This window comes from Natator depressus, chromosome 10 (genome assembly GCF_965152275.1).
Source record: "Natator depressus isolate rNatDep1 chromosome 10, rNatDep2.hap1, whole genome shotgun sequence".
Classification (NCBI taxonomy): domain Eukaryota; kingdom Metazoa; phylum Chordata; order Testudines; family Cheloniidae; genus Natator; species Natator depressus.
Window position 1 is genome coordinate 62,303,978 of NC_134243.1, and position 16,913 is coordinate 62,320,890.

At 37.4% G+C, this 16,913-nt stretch overlaps 1 protein-coding gene across 3 annotated transcripts in view; it reads right to left on the bottom strand.

Moving 5' to 3' along the window:
- The window catches only part of DMXL2 (Dmx like 2), a 103,991-nt gene that overhangs the window by 61,469 nt on the left and 25,609 nt on the right, over positions 1-16,913 (bottom strand). For all 3 annotated transcript variants that reach the window (XM_074966349.1, XM_074966347.1, XM_074966348.1), the window contains exons 7-12: positions 15,529-15,707; positions 13,590-13,773; positions 11,679-11,853; positions 9,424-9,651; positions 3,196-3,473; positions 2,285-2,981 (exon numbers count right to left, since the gene is read on the bottom strand). In XM_074966349.1, the coding sequence (XP_074822450.1) occupies positions 2,285-2,981; positions 3,196-3,473; positions 9,424-9,651; positions 11,679-11,853; positions 13,590-13,773; positions 15,529-15,707 (1,741 nt within the window). The remainder of the gene's footprint in view (positions 1-2,284; positions 2,982-3,195; positions 3,474-9,423; positions 9,652-11,678; positions 11,854-13,589; positions 13,774-15,528; positions 15,708-16,913) is intronic.

Below are 16,913 nucleotides of genomic sequence, written 5' to 3' on the forward strand. Positions count from 1 at the left end.
CATATAAATTAATGTTTATAAACAAACAAATCTTTGCAAGTGAGCAAAGACCAACAGGTACCATATCCAGCTGAATAATATCCTTCCTATTATGTCCATGACCTGGAAAATATAAACTCCTAATGTTAAAAGTAGCAATACAGGGGAAGAGGAGAAATTATGCACACAGTACAGATGTATACATTCAAGTGACCTGTAATGGTTTGTGTCCTTTTGGCTTCTCTAAGATGTATAAAATAGGTCTGATGCAATGGATTTAGTTTTTGTTTTTGAATTATTTTTCTGCTTAGCTTCCTACATTAGAAATATCAGGTCATGACTCAGCTCTTTTTGGCTGCAGAATGCCTTAAAAGGACTGAAGAACTTAATGAGATTATGGCAGCACAGAAGACTGAAACTTGATCAGGAAGGGATATTTAATCAGAGCATTAAACATTTGGGGAGGGACTTGTTTTTGTTAAAATCTATTTAACTCCAAGTCTTGAAAAACTCTTTTTCTTGACTCCTCTAGCAAAAATATGGAGGAAGCTTTTGTTGTTTGCTTTGCAGTTCATTTTTAAGGTCTGGGAAGATGAGAAGAAAAAACAAAACAAAACTCAGCTACCACAAGAGCCAATATTCCTTAATTACAGTTTTAAGAAATATGCCTACGCATATCAGTGTTGTGATTCAGTAATTTAATTTATCTTTAATTAGTGTTTAGCATTTTCAAGCTTAGTCTGAACACGGTTATTGAATTTAATAAGTATATAGTTAAATACTATACATTTGCTATGCAGATGAAACTTTCCAGCACAGTACGCAAAGACTACAGATATGGCATGGTAAAGCTGTTTATGGTATTTTGGAAGGTAAAAATTGAGTGACTGAAAAGGCTTAAAAAATTTTATACGGAAGATTTTCTTGGTAGTAATATTAGAAAACACTAAAATTAAATCCAAGAATTAAAGAATTTATTAAACCTGATGCTCTAGTGTCATAGCACAAAACTATGACCTACCATAATGGTGTCCCCTCCCACATCAATCCTCTGCCCCCTCCAAAACCTTATGTCTTCAGCATTAAAAAGTCAATGTACCTGATTATTAAAACTTATTCAGCTTTAGAAACAGGCTTCTTTAAAACAGAAAAAGGTGGAAAGAAGTCTGTTATATATGAAAGCTCCCAACATAGAGGACATTAAGTAGTTTATGGAAGGGTTGAGCAGGTTTAAGTGTCAGTTTAAAAATATTCCCTATATAAAAGGATACAATTATAACACAGATGTTGCCACTGTCAGACATTTTGCCATTTATACGGACCCTGTCACAGCACGTTCATGGTTTCTTAGTTTGCTTTGATCTAGTCCCATTTCAGAAGGCTATATCTGAGCAAACTAATGAACTGTTAATGCACAGCAGCTGATCAAATCCAACAAATTCTTTAAAAAAGAAAAGGAGTACTTGTGGCACCTTCTTTTTGCAACTACAGACTAACATAGCTGCTACTCTGAAACAAATTCTTTGTGAGAACCCTGTGCATGTTTACAGTTTGTTATTTAGTTCTCTTTGAAATGCGACTAGATCAAAGCAAAAGAACAAACTGTTAATGCGTGGTAGCTGACAATTTTTTGTTGCTGTGACCACAGTGTGAAATTATCTATATTTTACCTTGGCTGTGCCATGAATTATGCATAATTTTACCATGACAAAAATCCTATCCATACCTATATATTATAAAAGTGATGATTTAAAACAAATTGATTGCTGGAGTATATAGTAAATCAATTTTGCAACTATATTCTTAAATCAAAAAAGTTAGTGTTATTTTTCTTCCATAATAGGTTAGTTGAAGTCAGCTCTTTGAAGGAAGCTCCCAGAAGCTGGACAGATCAGGTCTCATCTCTTTCATGAATTCATTCCACTCAAAGCCCAAAGTTTTGAGCTATTTCACAATAAAGATAACCTTTTTCCAAAGGACAGTGTAAGATGTAACACATTGTTAGAACAGTTGGTGTAATTACCTATACAACATTTTAAGTTTCCTATTTTAGTACAAGGTATGCTTCGATAATACAAGTCAAAAAATTAACCAAAAAAATTAGTTTTCATTTAATGAAAGTTCAAAGCAATGGGAGTTTCTTGAAAAAAACAAGGAAGGATAATGAAATTATATAATGTATAACAAAACAGATAATGCCTAGAATAATGAAATAATTACGATACACGACTAAAATAAATTATAAATATTTTGTTTGAACAGATTACATGCAATTGTTATGTAAAAAAAAGTAAAACACACTCACCAAGACAATAGCTGGGAATAAGAGTTGGAAGCCAGGCCACATTAGAGAAGGCAGACGTATGAAGCGAGTTAATTCGAGCCAATTCAGATACTCCTCCAGTGTATGACAAAGGTCCAATGGGGTCTACACGCCACAGAATCAGCTCACTGTAGATTGCATTTGGGTCATGGAATGTACAAGTTGCTGCATTTCTAAGATGTTGCCTAGAAGAACCTTTTAAATGTTTAATAGGATCCATTATTTTGCTTAATCTATCAGCGTCCCATGGATGATCTGATTCAGGAGTTAACAGAGCATTATGATGAGAAGATGTTAATAACAAAGGTAAAACAGAATGGCAAGCCAGGTCATTGAGATGAAATCGGTGACCACAGTACCTAAATTTATGTGATACAGTAAGCACCGTGGTAAAAGCAGATTTATCAGCAAAAGTAACTGCCCACTGATTTAGGGATCCATCTATATGTTTGGAAACCATCATCACGATAGGAGCCATTATATTCACATTTGGGCTACCCTGGGAAGAGCTTGGTCCATTAATTCCAGATAGCACTCTAGGAATGTTAGTTGTCTTCTGATGCACAGCACTACTGACATCTTTTGTAGAGGTAGTGCAAGCGTACATCATGATGTTTTTACTAAGGGAGCTGGCATCTCCTGATGGAAATGCAACAGGAATCCGAGAAGAAAATGAAATCTAAAAAAAAAAAAAAAAAAAAAAGCCCAAAATAATGAAAAGTTTAGTTAAAATATAACATTTTAAACACAAGCCCACCATAAATGTTAATGTTTTTGCTGTTTTAGATTATATTTGTTTTACAGATTAAATTAATATTTACATATGTTTCAATAACAAGTATACAGCGAATATCTGTTAAAATAAGAAATAATTACGTTTTCTAGTATCGTACCTGAACTTGTCTAAATATTCCTGGATTGTACTCATCCAAATATTTCACATGCCACACTAAAAAGGTACCATCAATGGGGTGGATAGTAAAAAGCATATCTGGATTCCTGTTCCATTCAGTAAGAAGCATTTCAATTTTCCGATCTAACAAAACTGTAGGAAGTGGCATACGTGGGCTGGCTGATGGAGATGTTTTGGGGCTCCCCTCTCTTTCTCCATCTTCATGTTCTGAAGAGCCTGTAGCTGTTCCTGTCTCAGATTCTCTATCGACAGATAATTCTGAAACAGATAAACACAAACCGTCTTATACTACAGCAGAAATTTCCTTGCCATAATTTATAAGCAAAACAAAAAACTTTATTTAAAAAAAGATCAATTAAGGTGCTAAATAACAATGTTTATCACACTAAGCCTTTTGGGGGTAGAAACTGTCTTTTTGCTCTTTGTTTGTACAATGCCTAGCACAACAGGGTAATGGTTTATGACTGAGTTTCCTCGGCACTAATGACAAATCATCATCTACAAAACCCACACACACACACGCAGGTCCCAAATTAATACGATCCTTTCAGATAAGGTGATTGTCATGAAATGTGTGGTGTTTTACAGTTGATAGGGAAAAGGTATTGTGTACATACTGTAAGAATTGTGATGCCCTTAACTACTTATTTCCTTGTGTTTAAGGACCTGGGTGTGTGGTTTTTTTGGGGTGTTTTTTTTTTTTTTTTTTTTTATTATAAATTACGTGATAGGTCAGGCTGTTGTCATGAATTAACCTTACTTGGTTTTTGAAACAAAGATTTTTGGTTTTAGAGTTTCCCAGGTGATTTTTCCCCTTTAGCTTGTGTAGCTAAAAAAATATACTTTTTTTGAAATTTTAAATAAATGGAAGTAGCACCAGAGAACTAAATTAAAGGTACTGACCAAACTAATAATGGCTCCTGCCTTAATTCACAGTGCGCCTGACAAAATACACATTCTTATTATGTATCTAAGTTAACTACAGTATAAATGCACAGTGCAGTCTTCATTCATTTAGAATAGTGATGAAAAGCATAAGAAGTCTAAAGACTTTAACTGGTAAATGTCAGTAAACATCAACTTCACCATTCCCCCCCAAACCAATGAAAAAATATCTCCATTGAAACTAACAGAAATTTCGATAGGCAAAGAAAGAAAAATGCTGCTTGAGAACTTATGAGAGTCCCACCTTAATGTGCATAAAACATATTGTAACACGAGCATTAACAGACCTGGAACAGTGACACCATTTAGGTAGCTTTAATTTTTTGAATCTCAACCTGTCTCTCATGTCTCTATTCCATGTGGAACATAGGGTCTTCACCACAGCCTTCCACCCTTGCCGGTCTCCTGCTGCAGTCTTAGCTTCTTCCCATATCATTTTAATAGCTTTCAATTCTGCTATTGTGTCTTTCCACATGATCCTGGATCTACCTTGTTGCCTCTTGCCCTGGGAGTTGCAGTCCAATGTCTGTCTTGTTATATTATTCAGGTCTTTCCTCTGTGTGCCCTGGACATCTCCATTTTCACTCCATAATTTCCTATCCTGTCAGTTTGTTTTGTCCTCCCCCAGAGTTCTTCATTTGTTATTTTTATTGGCCATCTGATCATGAGGATTTGTCTAAGACAGGTGTTTGTGAAAATTTAAAGTTTAGATAGCAAGGCAAGTCTCCTAGTTTCAGTGCCACATAGTAAGACTGAGTTTATAATGGTGTTAAATATCTGAAGTTTAGTTTGGAGGGCAAGATTTCTGTTTCCAGACTGGCTTTAGAGTCACAAAGGCACATCTGGCTTTTGATATTTTGGCTTTAATGTCTTTGTCTGTTCCACCTGTTGTACTTACAGTGCTGTGAAGTGTAATAAAAGTTTCTGATGTGAAATATCAGACCTTTTCTATGTCCGTCCCAGATAGGTATGTTATTGGTATGTTCTGTTGTGTGTTGAACATCTACTGTCATTAAATAATTTTCTGGCACACAAACACATAATTTCCCACAACCGTGAACACGTAAATTCACATAAATCTAAAAAACACCTTAAAATAAACATTGATATTATCAATTGAAATCATATATAAAAAGGCAAAATCAAATTCTGCCAACCCTAAAGACAGGCAGCTCCCAAGTGAAAGTGGGGGGCAAAAGATGGCAGAGACCAATTTAATGCTACTCTGAGCGGCATTAAAAACAATCCGATAGATTTTTTCCACTAGAAAATCCTCTGGTTTGACAGTGGCAATTGGTGTCTAAAGAGTGGTGCCCAATCTCAACCCCATACTCCAGAAATTATGCAAAACCTCAACTGTACATAACCTGAGTGTAAGGGCTTTCATTGTCTTGGGGAAAACAATGTCGTATGCTTGAAATGGCTCAGGACTTGAACTCGAAAAAAGAAACTGGCACTCGGCTAAATTCTGCTCACAAGACACTTCTCACAATAGAGTGTGCAGATACTCAAGATATGACCATGCCTTCTCTGCTGGATTCCTCAAGCTCGATGTCCCCTCAGTGAGGTTCAAAAATGCATCCACAGACAGGGCCATATTAAAACCCAGGTCATCAGCATAGGGTCCTGTCATAAATATAAAGGGAAGGGTAAACCCCTTTAAAATCCCTCCTGGCCAAAGGAAAAATCCTCTCACCTGTAAAGGGTTAAGAAGCTAAAGGTAACCTCGCTGGCACCTGACCAAAATGACCAATGAGGAGACAAGATACTTTCAAAAGCTGGGAGGAGGGAGAGAAACAAAGGGTCTGTGTCTGTCTGTATGCTGCTTTTGCCAGGGACAGAACAGGAATGGAGTCTTAGAACTTTTAGTAAGTAATCTAGCTAGGTATGTGTTAGATTATGATTTCTTTAAATGGCTGAGAAAAGAACTGTGCTGAATAGAATGACTATCCCTGTCTGTGTGTCTTTTTTGTAACTTAGAGAATCCATCTAGGTAAAACCTTATGTTTTGAATCTAATTACCCTGTAAGGTATCTACCATCCTGATCTTACAGAGGTGATTCCTTTACTTTTATTAAAAGTCTTCTTGTAAGAAAACTGAATGCTTTTTCATTGTTCTCAGATCCAAAGGTTTGGGTCTGTGGTCACCTATGCAAATTGGTGAGGATTTTTACCAAACCTTCCCCAGGAAGTGGGGTGGAAGGGTTGGGAGGATTTTGGGGGGAAAGACGTGTCCAAACTACGTTTCCAAGTAAACCCAGTTAAAGTTTGGTGGTGGCAGTGGAAATTCCAAGGGCAAAGGGTAAAATTAATTTGTACCTTGGGGAAGTTTTAACCTAAGCTGGTAAAAGTAAGCTTAGGAGGTTTTCATGCAGGTCCCCACATGTGTACCCTAGAGTTCAGAGTGGGGGAGGAACCTTGACAGGTCCCAGCTAGCTGAGTCATGTGATGTCATCAGAATCTCAGGGTTTGTTTTTTTTTTTTTTTAAATATGTTTCAAGCCTTCATTGTTGCAAAGAATGGCTGAAAAAGTGAACTGTGTATAACTGACCTAGTGATGTCTGTCTGAGCCTGCATATGGCCTACAACAAATGGAAGAGCCAAGAAGTCAACTGACCCTCCCAGCTCTGAGTGGGTTGGTCTGAATGGGGTGTGTGGCTTGCATGCACTGCTGGGTCTGACAGAATTGGCTGCATGTGATGGGGTGTATCAACTTCAAATGCCAAAAAGATGTTAATTGACGCCTGAGAGCTTATTAGCCCCACCTTGTTACACCTAACAGCTGTGCCAGGTTCAGGGAGCAGTTAAAAGGAAGGAGTTCAGTGCAATTTGGGTGGAAGGGAGAATTTAGGAAAGATGTGGTTTGGAGTCCCCTCTCTGCAGGAAGGGCCTGACAAAAAACAGGTAGAAGAAGAACTGTGAGATAAGCTAAAGAGCAGAGTTATCTCCTGTGGTGGGCCTTGAGAAAGGGGCAAGATGCTGGGGAGGGAGCCCTGTTGCTTGGTGTTTTGCAGAAGGACAGAGAACTGGGGAGAACCTAAGGCTATGTCTACACTACAGCTTATGCCAGCATAATTTTTGTCACTCAGGGGTGGATATAAACCAAGCCCAAGTGACAAATTATGCTGACATAAGCACTTGTGCGCAGCGCTATGTTAGCAGGAGACCTTCTCCCACCGATGTAGCTTTTGCCACTCGCAGAGTTTGCTCTCCCTTCAGCACAGAGAGTGTCTACACCACACGCGCTGCAGCTGCACAGATGTATCAGTACAGCTACGCTGCTGTACATACAGACATGGCTGAAATCTGACTAAAAGCTCAACTGGGAGGGGCAGAAGTTGCTTAGTTTGTATTTTCATTTCATTGTTTGTTTTAATTTTGCTGAGAGACTCCAGGAAAAGCCCTGTAAGCCACTACTGTTCTGGAAGAGGAGAAACTGAACAGGCGCCTAGGAGGGGTGTAAGACGTTGTGCTGATTGCCATTATTTTGTTGGACACGATTTGTTTTGGACACTGAAACCCCCAAAGACGTGCAACTATAGTGTGGCATGGCTGGAGGGCCCACTCACCCTGGTACCCAACCACTGAAGCCTTGAAGAGGATAGCAAGAGAGTTGCGGAAATGCTATGCCATTTAACAAGGGGGTGCTCTGGAATGGTAAGTTGATGATGTGCCCCCTCAGTGGGGCTCAGATGAACTGCTGGGCTTTGTTCCTTTCCCAGGTGACCTTTTAGCTCCATGGGGGGAAAGTAGTAGTGGTGTTCTCAAGCATCATTCATTCATGGTAGCAAAATGAAATGTTACTTTCCAAACAATAGGCAGATATTCATAATATGCTTGTCCCTGTCCTCTCTGACAGTGGTGAAACCTTTTTCTTCTTCCCCTTTTCCCAGCTAATTGGGGTTAGGTCACTAGATCAGTCTTTTCCTTACTTGCCAGTCCAACGCTCACTCCATATCCACTCCATCCTGCTGTACACAGTCTATCCACTATTTTCTTGGCTGTCCTTCTCTGCCCACAAACTTAAATCTCAAGTGCCTCCTGTACAGAATTCCCTTCATTCATCCTTCACACGTCTATACCATCTCAGCTTCCTCTCTTGCAGCTTCTCACTGATACCACAAACCTTCATCTCACTTCTGATAACATCATTCTGCATTTGGTCCAGCAACATCACCCCCTCACACATCTCATTTCCATGGCTACAAGTTTTCTCAGATGCCTCTCTTTGGTTGCCCATCTCTCTGATCCCTCTTCCATGGCTTTGTATAATTGTCCCTTTAAGTAGTCTGGGCATCCATTTATCATAAATCATTCCACATATCTTGTGCCATTACATCAGTGGTGGACAATGAACAATATTAACATATGAAATACCACTGGGCATCGGAGTTAACGCCAGTGGTGTTAACATGGGTCAGTTCACACCTCCCGGAGATACTCTTACAGGCTGTGCGCATCTGGTAGACATCACTGCACTGCACTTACTTCACATTTTCAAGATTGTCTTCACAACTATATGGGGGATAGCCTTAGTATTTTATTTATGAAAGCTGAGATTCCGAGAAACTAGATGGGATGGCCCTAATGACCCAATGTGAAGCAGTCCAGTTCAGATTTTGGATACCACTACCAACTTCCTTCCATTTGTGCTTGCCTGCTACAGGTCAATGACCCAATGTGAAGCAGTCCAGTTCATATCTTGGTTACCACTACCAACTTCCTTTCATTTGTGCTTGCCTGCCACATTTGGCTATAATTTGTACTTATCTTCTCCTTTGCATATAGTAAAGGGAATGACGCAAAATTAGCAACCTTTTATTACTGTGTGCAAATGCCACTTTCTCTAGGCTAAGGAAAGAGATAATTATACATGAATATCCAGTAGACATTTTAACAGAAAAGCATACTTGAAGTTAAATATATAGTTTCCTCAATGAGAATCTAAATGAATGTAAGAGAATAATCAACCACCGATATGCAAACAGACATACAACAATATTCAGTATAAACCCCTTAATATAAAACCTAGGTTTTCACTATAATCTATAAAAAATGGACAGAGTCTTCACAACCTTCCAAAAGAAAGACTGTTAAACCTGTTTCATGCAGGAGATTATTGTGCCCACTAGCGGTTGCAGCCTACAGCACATGAAACCTGAACTATAAATGCCTATATTTGTGATGTGTGACATCATATGTACTATGTTCACCAGAGTAATTTTAATATAGACATTATAAAATAATAACCTGGATTACCAACCATGATCTAGTTTCATATGTAAGCCTCTCTCTTTCTCCTCCATTTCCTCCTCCTCTTCACCATCAGCATCTTGTTCTGGTTGCTGTTCAGCAAGCTTTCTTAGATGCTTCATAAATACTTCAATTGAGGATGTAAAATTAAATTCTTTATTATTCAGCCAATGAACCACAAAGCCTCCATTTCCTTCATCTACATTAAAAGCTGTCCCAGCTAACACTGATGGAATATCTGTGGAAATAAAATTTAATTTAAAAAATCGCCACCAAAACCACAACATAAATATATGCAAATTAGCTACCTAAAATACAGAACTTCGTAAATTTATACCTGTAAGCTAAAACAAGTTATACACACACGAGACAGTGGATAATTTACCGATACTAATGGAAATGGGTTGTTATAAGGTGAAGAAAGAAAATTAGCTTTGTTCCATACACAAAAACCAGTTACAATAACAAAAGTTATGGTTCTCTACATGAAAAACATTGTAGTTATGTATAAAAGTATTCATAAAACCAAACCATTTAAAGACAAGTAATAAATCTTATGCTGCCCACAAACACTCTTACCAAATATTAATCATAACATAGCCCTAACTCTGATAATAAGTTATTCTTAAAACGTATTCTTTGTTTTCATATCTATGTTTCTTTTAGGGACAGTGTCAAATGGAAAATATTCAGTTAATATATTTATCAACTGACAATTTTTCAGTATAATACTTATGTGCGCTTTCAAATTAATAGAATAAAGCCGTACATGTAGTTTAATAAAAAAGTGTAGATTAATTGGTAAAATTATACACGTATTGCTGACTTGCACTTGAGACTCAATGTGCTACATTAAATGTATAAATATAAACTTTTATAATTTCTTTCTTTTTCAAAAGTATTTTGTTTTGTATTTATAGTTTGAGATTATGGGTGTAAGAATATAATGTATTTTGGGTCAGAGTTAAGATTGTTGTGTTGCGATCAAATATGCATTTCTTTATACTTGACAAGAACAACCTATTTGTTTATTATGTCGACAGGGTATAATTTATGTCCTTAACTATTTATATCCTTTAAGTGCCAGGGTTTTGTAAATATGATAAGTGACTACATTGCTATTGGTTAACAACTTCTTTAATTAAAAGAAGGTTTCTTTTAATTTAAAAAAAAGCTTGTTTGGGGAATTTCACAAGGTTTTGTTAATGCTTTATTTTTAAAATTATGTGTAGTTAAAGAGACTCCTATTTAACAAATAGGATAAGACATATCACCAGATGGAAGGAGGGAGTGGTGGCTGGCTAAAGACTTGTACAGAATTCTCTCATTCAACGTACACCACGGAGAATGCATATGTTCCATGGGTACCTATATTAGGCTGTGTTTGTAAGTGGACATGACTATCTTCAGAAGTGCTCAAAAACTATAGTAAATTGAAGTAAAACTAAAGACCAGAACCAATGTAACTTGATTCCACTGCTAAAGACAAACCCGACAGGCCACAGTGCCTCCCAGGCATGTCCCTGAACCTTTGTGCACATTTCTCCCAAAGCACCTATCATTATCGTACCTAAAGATATGTCTACACTGGAGCTGGAGGTGAAATTCCCAGCTTGGATAGGCACACCTGCACTAGCTCTGATTGAACAAGGGTGCTAAACATCGCAGTGTAGCCGTGGGTGCACAGGCAGCAGGACAGGTTTGCCACCGCCAAGTATGTACCTAGGGTTGCAGACAGGATTGTGCACAGGGCGGCTAGTCTGTCCTGCTGCCCATATGGCTGTATCTACACTGCTATTTTTAGCACGCTAGCTCGATCACAGCTAGCAAACATACATCTACCTGAGCTGGAAATTATACTCCAGTGTCAGTGTGGACATACTCTAAGTGCCACTTATTGCCCCCAAAACATTAAGAGATCTGCAAAGGACCTTCCCCGTCAAACCCAAGAACAAACCAAACTTGAGTTTGTGCCTTTTTTGCTTCTTTATTATGTACAAAGATGACTCAAAAGTTTTGTTTTTCATCCAAAAAAAAAAAAATGGGGGGAGAGTTTTAGTTTTTACATTAGAAATACAGGTGCTGTCTATCCTGCAAGACTCTATGATAATTAGAGACTACTGAAATGACATCTTTGCTATGGACAGTACTCAAGAAAGCAGATCAAACCATGAGCACTACGCCAATACCATCTCCCTAACATTTCCATTTTGGATAAATTATTATTGGGCATTTAAAGGGGAAAAAAAAGAAGAGTATTTTCACCTGTAGTAGGGTTGATGCTTGCTGCTATATGAAAGTGACAGAGTGCATTAGCATGATGTGAAATATGACGCTGAACTTCATGCGAGCCCTGTTGATCAGGCAATAATTCTGTGTGAGTAATAAGAACTGAAGATCTTCTTTGTCCTTTTCTCATATTTTTCAAGTGATGAAGTGTCTGAAGTAAAGAGAAAAATCATATTTAAATCTAAAAGAAAACAACGCATTGTGAAGTTGATCATGAGAATATATCTATGCAAATCCTAATACCTAAGATGTGAAGACCCTGCACGCAGATTGTTTGAGGTTGTTAAACTGTGCACATTTTTTCTGATCAAAGCCACGTTTCAAAGCCTTCAAGTCTCTGCTCTAATCAAAAAAATATTATTTTGTGATAGCATTTGTATAGAGACAGAGCAGTCATAACTTTTGTCTACCAGCAGGGTAAGCATGTCTTAGTATGAAAGCTGACATTCCAAAAGTTGTCACAGCTATTAGTCTGATAAAGCAATGGATCTCAGCCTTTCCAGATTACTGTACCCCTTTTGGGAGTCTGATTTGTCTTATGTACCCCAAGTTTCACCTCACTTAAAAACTCATGTTTTGGCTTCAGCCCCACACGGCCTGGCAACCCATTAAAACGAACTCTCAACCCTCTTTGGGGTCGCAACCCACTGTTTGAGAACCGCTGAAAATGTAGAATAGCAAACAAGTCACTGGCTGAATGAAATTTTAGTTTGTACTTACTTTGCTAGTGCTTTTTATGCAGCCTATTGTAAAACTAGGCAAATTTCTGGATGAGTTGATGTGCCCCTTGGAAGACCTCTGAGTACCCCTATGGGTATGTGTACCCCTGGTTGAGAACCACTGTGAAAGGATCCTTGAGCCAATGACCTTTCAGCGGTATCATACTTCGTAACACACTTTGGATTTGTATTATTTTTATATTACTGTATATAATCTTCACACTTGTCTTGATTAATTCATAAAAGTCTTCAGCTTTCAGGAGTGGCACAAATATAACTGAGGCCATAATTTAAAAACAATGGCTTCTAAAAGCTCAACTGAGGACATAATTTGTCCTGCTACATATTTGTTACTGGTGATATGCCAGAAGGGAAGAGACCAGTATGATTTTCGTACACCAGGATGAGTTTTCAAAACTGGTAGTTTCTTCCCTCTAAACTAAAAATTTGATACAGATACCACCGAGACTCAAACATGAAACACCACAATGCCATCTTTGCAAAGACATTTTTCAAAGCGGAACAGCCCTTTAAAGACATTAACCAGACCAAACCACTTAGAGATGGAAAGAAAAGGTTTGTATTGATAGCATACATTTTACCTGGAGGGAGCTGAAAAACCTCCCCTGTACTGAAACAGTCTTCTTAGTAAACAATGCAATGAAAACCAAATGAACAGGAAATTTGATATTTTTTTAAGAATAACTCTCAGTTATATGCTAATATCTAATCTTCTTAAGGGGTAAGAATATTTTCCTTACATACGTCCAAGAGAATGTTTCAATTCTTGGTTTCCATGGATGTTGTCACAAGTATGGAATCTCATTCTCCAACCAGAATGAAATTACCACTTACTGTGCAGTATTTAACATCATGTGCTCCTAACAACTCTACACTCAGCTGAGGAGGAAGCAGATTCATTCCATTTTTCATCTGAGTCTTAAGGGTTTTATTCTCAAGTCTGCAAAAATAAATTCTCTTTTTCTTCTTGAATGATTTGTTGTAAACTGAGTATGTGAAAGAACTCAGACTGCTACACTCTGATCTACTGTATACTAGAGGCTAGACAGCATGTGGTTTCAGTTTTCCAAATCCCTTAAATTTTACCTACCCAAAATTTTAACTACTGAAATAAAAAATAATTAGCAACATAAATATTTAACAGTACCTCTAGAGCATGCTGTATTCTGTCTTTTTGCCTTCCAGAATGCAACAGGCTGCTGCTACTGCTGGAAGTGCTAGTCTCACAGATCTGCTCACCCAGAAGACTATCTTCTGGTAATAAAGTCTCTGCCCACAGCCGACAGATACCATCATGGCATGAAGTAAGTAACACGTTACAGACAGACCCCCTGAAAATAAACATGTCAGGATTACCTCACGTAACTAAATGAAGTACAGTTACACAACTGAAAATACAAAAACATACAAGTGTTAGGCAGTTATGATCTGCTTCTTGGAAGGTTTTTGGAACTGAAACATGTTTATAATAGTCGTAACAATTTAAATATGCTAGCTAATGGCAAATTGTAGATTACCAACAAGAGTGCATCTGATAGTAACATCAATTCAGATGAATTAACTGAACACTACTATAAGCAAGTTTATAGTTACAGTTATAATTATCTGGTTTGCTGGGTTGTGTAAAGTATGAGCATGTATACTGCATCACTACAGGAGTGAAAATGAAATCGTAAGCTACTACATCTATCATGTCTGCTTTAGAAAGGGGTTTGTTAATTATTAACAATTTACATGGATTTTCCTTCCAATGCCTGAAGAATTCCTTCCATTTCCTGAAGAAAAGATTTATAATTGTGCTTCCTACACTAAATTTACTAAAGTTTAGATCAGATTTTATAGAACTACTGATGTCAATAGGTAAACTGAGTAAATGTTCACCAATGTAATAAGCGTTGCATAACTTCACCCTTCAAAATACCGTGCTCCCTCTGTAATAGCTGATATTACTAACAGATACAGTAGTTACCATAAAAAAAAAAAAAAAAAGCAACCCTTTTAATGGTGACCACTCTAAAACAAGCCAAGGAGCTATATTCCCCATCCCTCTTGGGTGCAATGTCAACTTAATATTTAGGGCCCTGAATTCAGGTCCTAGAAAGTAAGTGAAAAAAATCATTTTAAAATATTTTGAAATGTAATTTAAGATCTACATTTAAATTCTATATATAGTTTCTTATAATTTTATAAGGGTTCCAAAAAAAAAAAAAAAGTAGCTCTGGCTACTTCGTGCCCTTTTGGTCCCCAGGTGGCCCAGGACTGGTGGAGCAAAAGGTGGCTTGAACGTCTTCGCAACACCCTCCTTTCCCCACACAAACATTAGGTGCAGCTAAGAAACTGGCCTGACAGCTTTTCAGCTCCCTTTATTAGATCTTCTTATATTTGTATGCAATTCTGTGACTGACAGTGGTTGTCTAAACATTCGGAAACCTACAATCATGGTTCGCTACTATTTGAAATGTATAGAAAAGCTGATACTTTTCAAATAGTAGTAAGGGATTGCTAAAGAGTGACCTATGCTCCAGTCCTGCCATTACTTATACACATGCTTACCTTGAAGCATACAAGTAGTCCCAATGAACTCAATGGGACTAGGCACATGTTTAAAGTGCAGGGAGAGCACAGTATCTTGAACTCAGGTCTTGTCACCTTTTAATAAATTACAGATGTATATGTATATAAGTATTTGCAGAACTGGGGCCCTACAATTCAATGAAAATGCGTGTTAGTTCCAAAAGAAGTAGGGAAAATACTAGATTATTGGATTAAATAACATCATAAAAAACAGAAGCTGAAATTATATGTGCACATCCTTAAGCATTACATCTTCAGTATAATACGTACGTGTATTTAAACTATCATGAAGACAAGGGCCAAAATTATTAAATTTGGATGTCTAAAATTAAGGTGCCTAAATTTAGATGTAGGTACGATAATGCACATGGTCTAATTTAGAAATGGCCCAAAAAGTGAATGAGAAACTGCTGAAAATGAAGTTTTTTATTCATATACCTATTTAAGAGCCTAACTTTAAGTACCCACACTTGAAAAATTTTGATCAAAATTTCTTACAGGAACTTTCTAACCTGGGCATGTACTTGCTAGTTTTACGCCATGAAAATCCTGTCACCGCTCGAGGATGTGCCAAATAAACAAAGGAAAAGTGAACAAGTGCTGAGCTTTTTTTCTTTTCTTCACTTTCTCGAGGTAGAAGAGATGACTTCCACCCAGTCATTGGATACCATACCTTTAAGAGACAATCGTCCTGGGCAAAGAAACAAACATATATACAAATGTTACAAAAAGGAAACCCAAAAGTATGGATGAAGTTAGCTTGGTGGTATACATCTAGTGAAGTAGTTAATTAAAATCAAGTTGAAATGTTGATATAGCATCACCACCAATACCAAGAGGTAACTTATTTAAAACGTATATTTTTAATGTGTGTGGAGAATTAATTTACAGTAGCAGATTAAAGTTCATGTTTTAAAATTGCCAAAAGTTATATATCAGTACAACTATATGGTGGACAGCAAATATCAAAACTGCATGAGCAAAAAAATGACTGACAGCTTTTATTTGTGATCAAGCATTTGTGTGAGTGCAGGAAACTGATGTAATGTCTGGCAGAAAGAAAGATCTAGCTGGTGTAATTCACCAATTTACACCAACTATGAATCTGGCCCCACATACATAGCACCATAAATTTAGAGCTCATTTCCTAGTAAGAAATACTCCCTAAGTCAGACAAAATAAGATGTGGCACACAATTAAGGTAAGAGGGAGAGAGAACAAAGGAAAAAATTTCTATTAGATGTTAATTTTATAAAGGGATTTGGAGGACAGTGAAAGCAGTTGTAGCACAAACAGAAGACCACTGCCACATATAGGAATAGTATGAATGAAGGCCTGAAAATGACAATGGAAGAAACATGAAGAGAGCAGTAAAGAGATGATCACAGAGAATGAAGGAAAAAGTGTGGAAGCCAGAAGAAAGACTACTTATGCACGGTCTGGGAAAACACAGATAAGCTTGCATAGTGTCTTTAAGGTAAGGACATGGTGGATGAATTGGAAGGGATAAGAAACTGGAAGCCAGTGAAGAGGCAGACATGGAAATGTGTTAAGAGTAGCATGAGAGAGAATTTTAGCAGTAGTCTTTTTGGCCTTTTGAAAAGATGGAAGAACATTATTCTTCCATGCTACCTTACTCTTTGTCCAAATCTTAAATTCTCCTAGGAATTCTTTCTATCTCACTCTCCTCATTAATCTGTCCTCGCTGCTGTTTAGAATCTCTGGCTTCATGACTGAAGCAGATAGTATCATAAATAAAACTACAAGCCAATTTCTTCCTTTGCTCCCCTTTTGACCCTTTTCAGGTTCTTTTCACCAGATTTTCAGTAGGTTAGACTGACATACACCTGCATTAGTGTGCGCTAAGAGATGCCTAGGTGCCCAGTAATTATCAGTG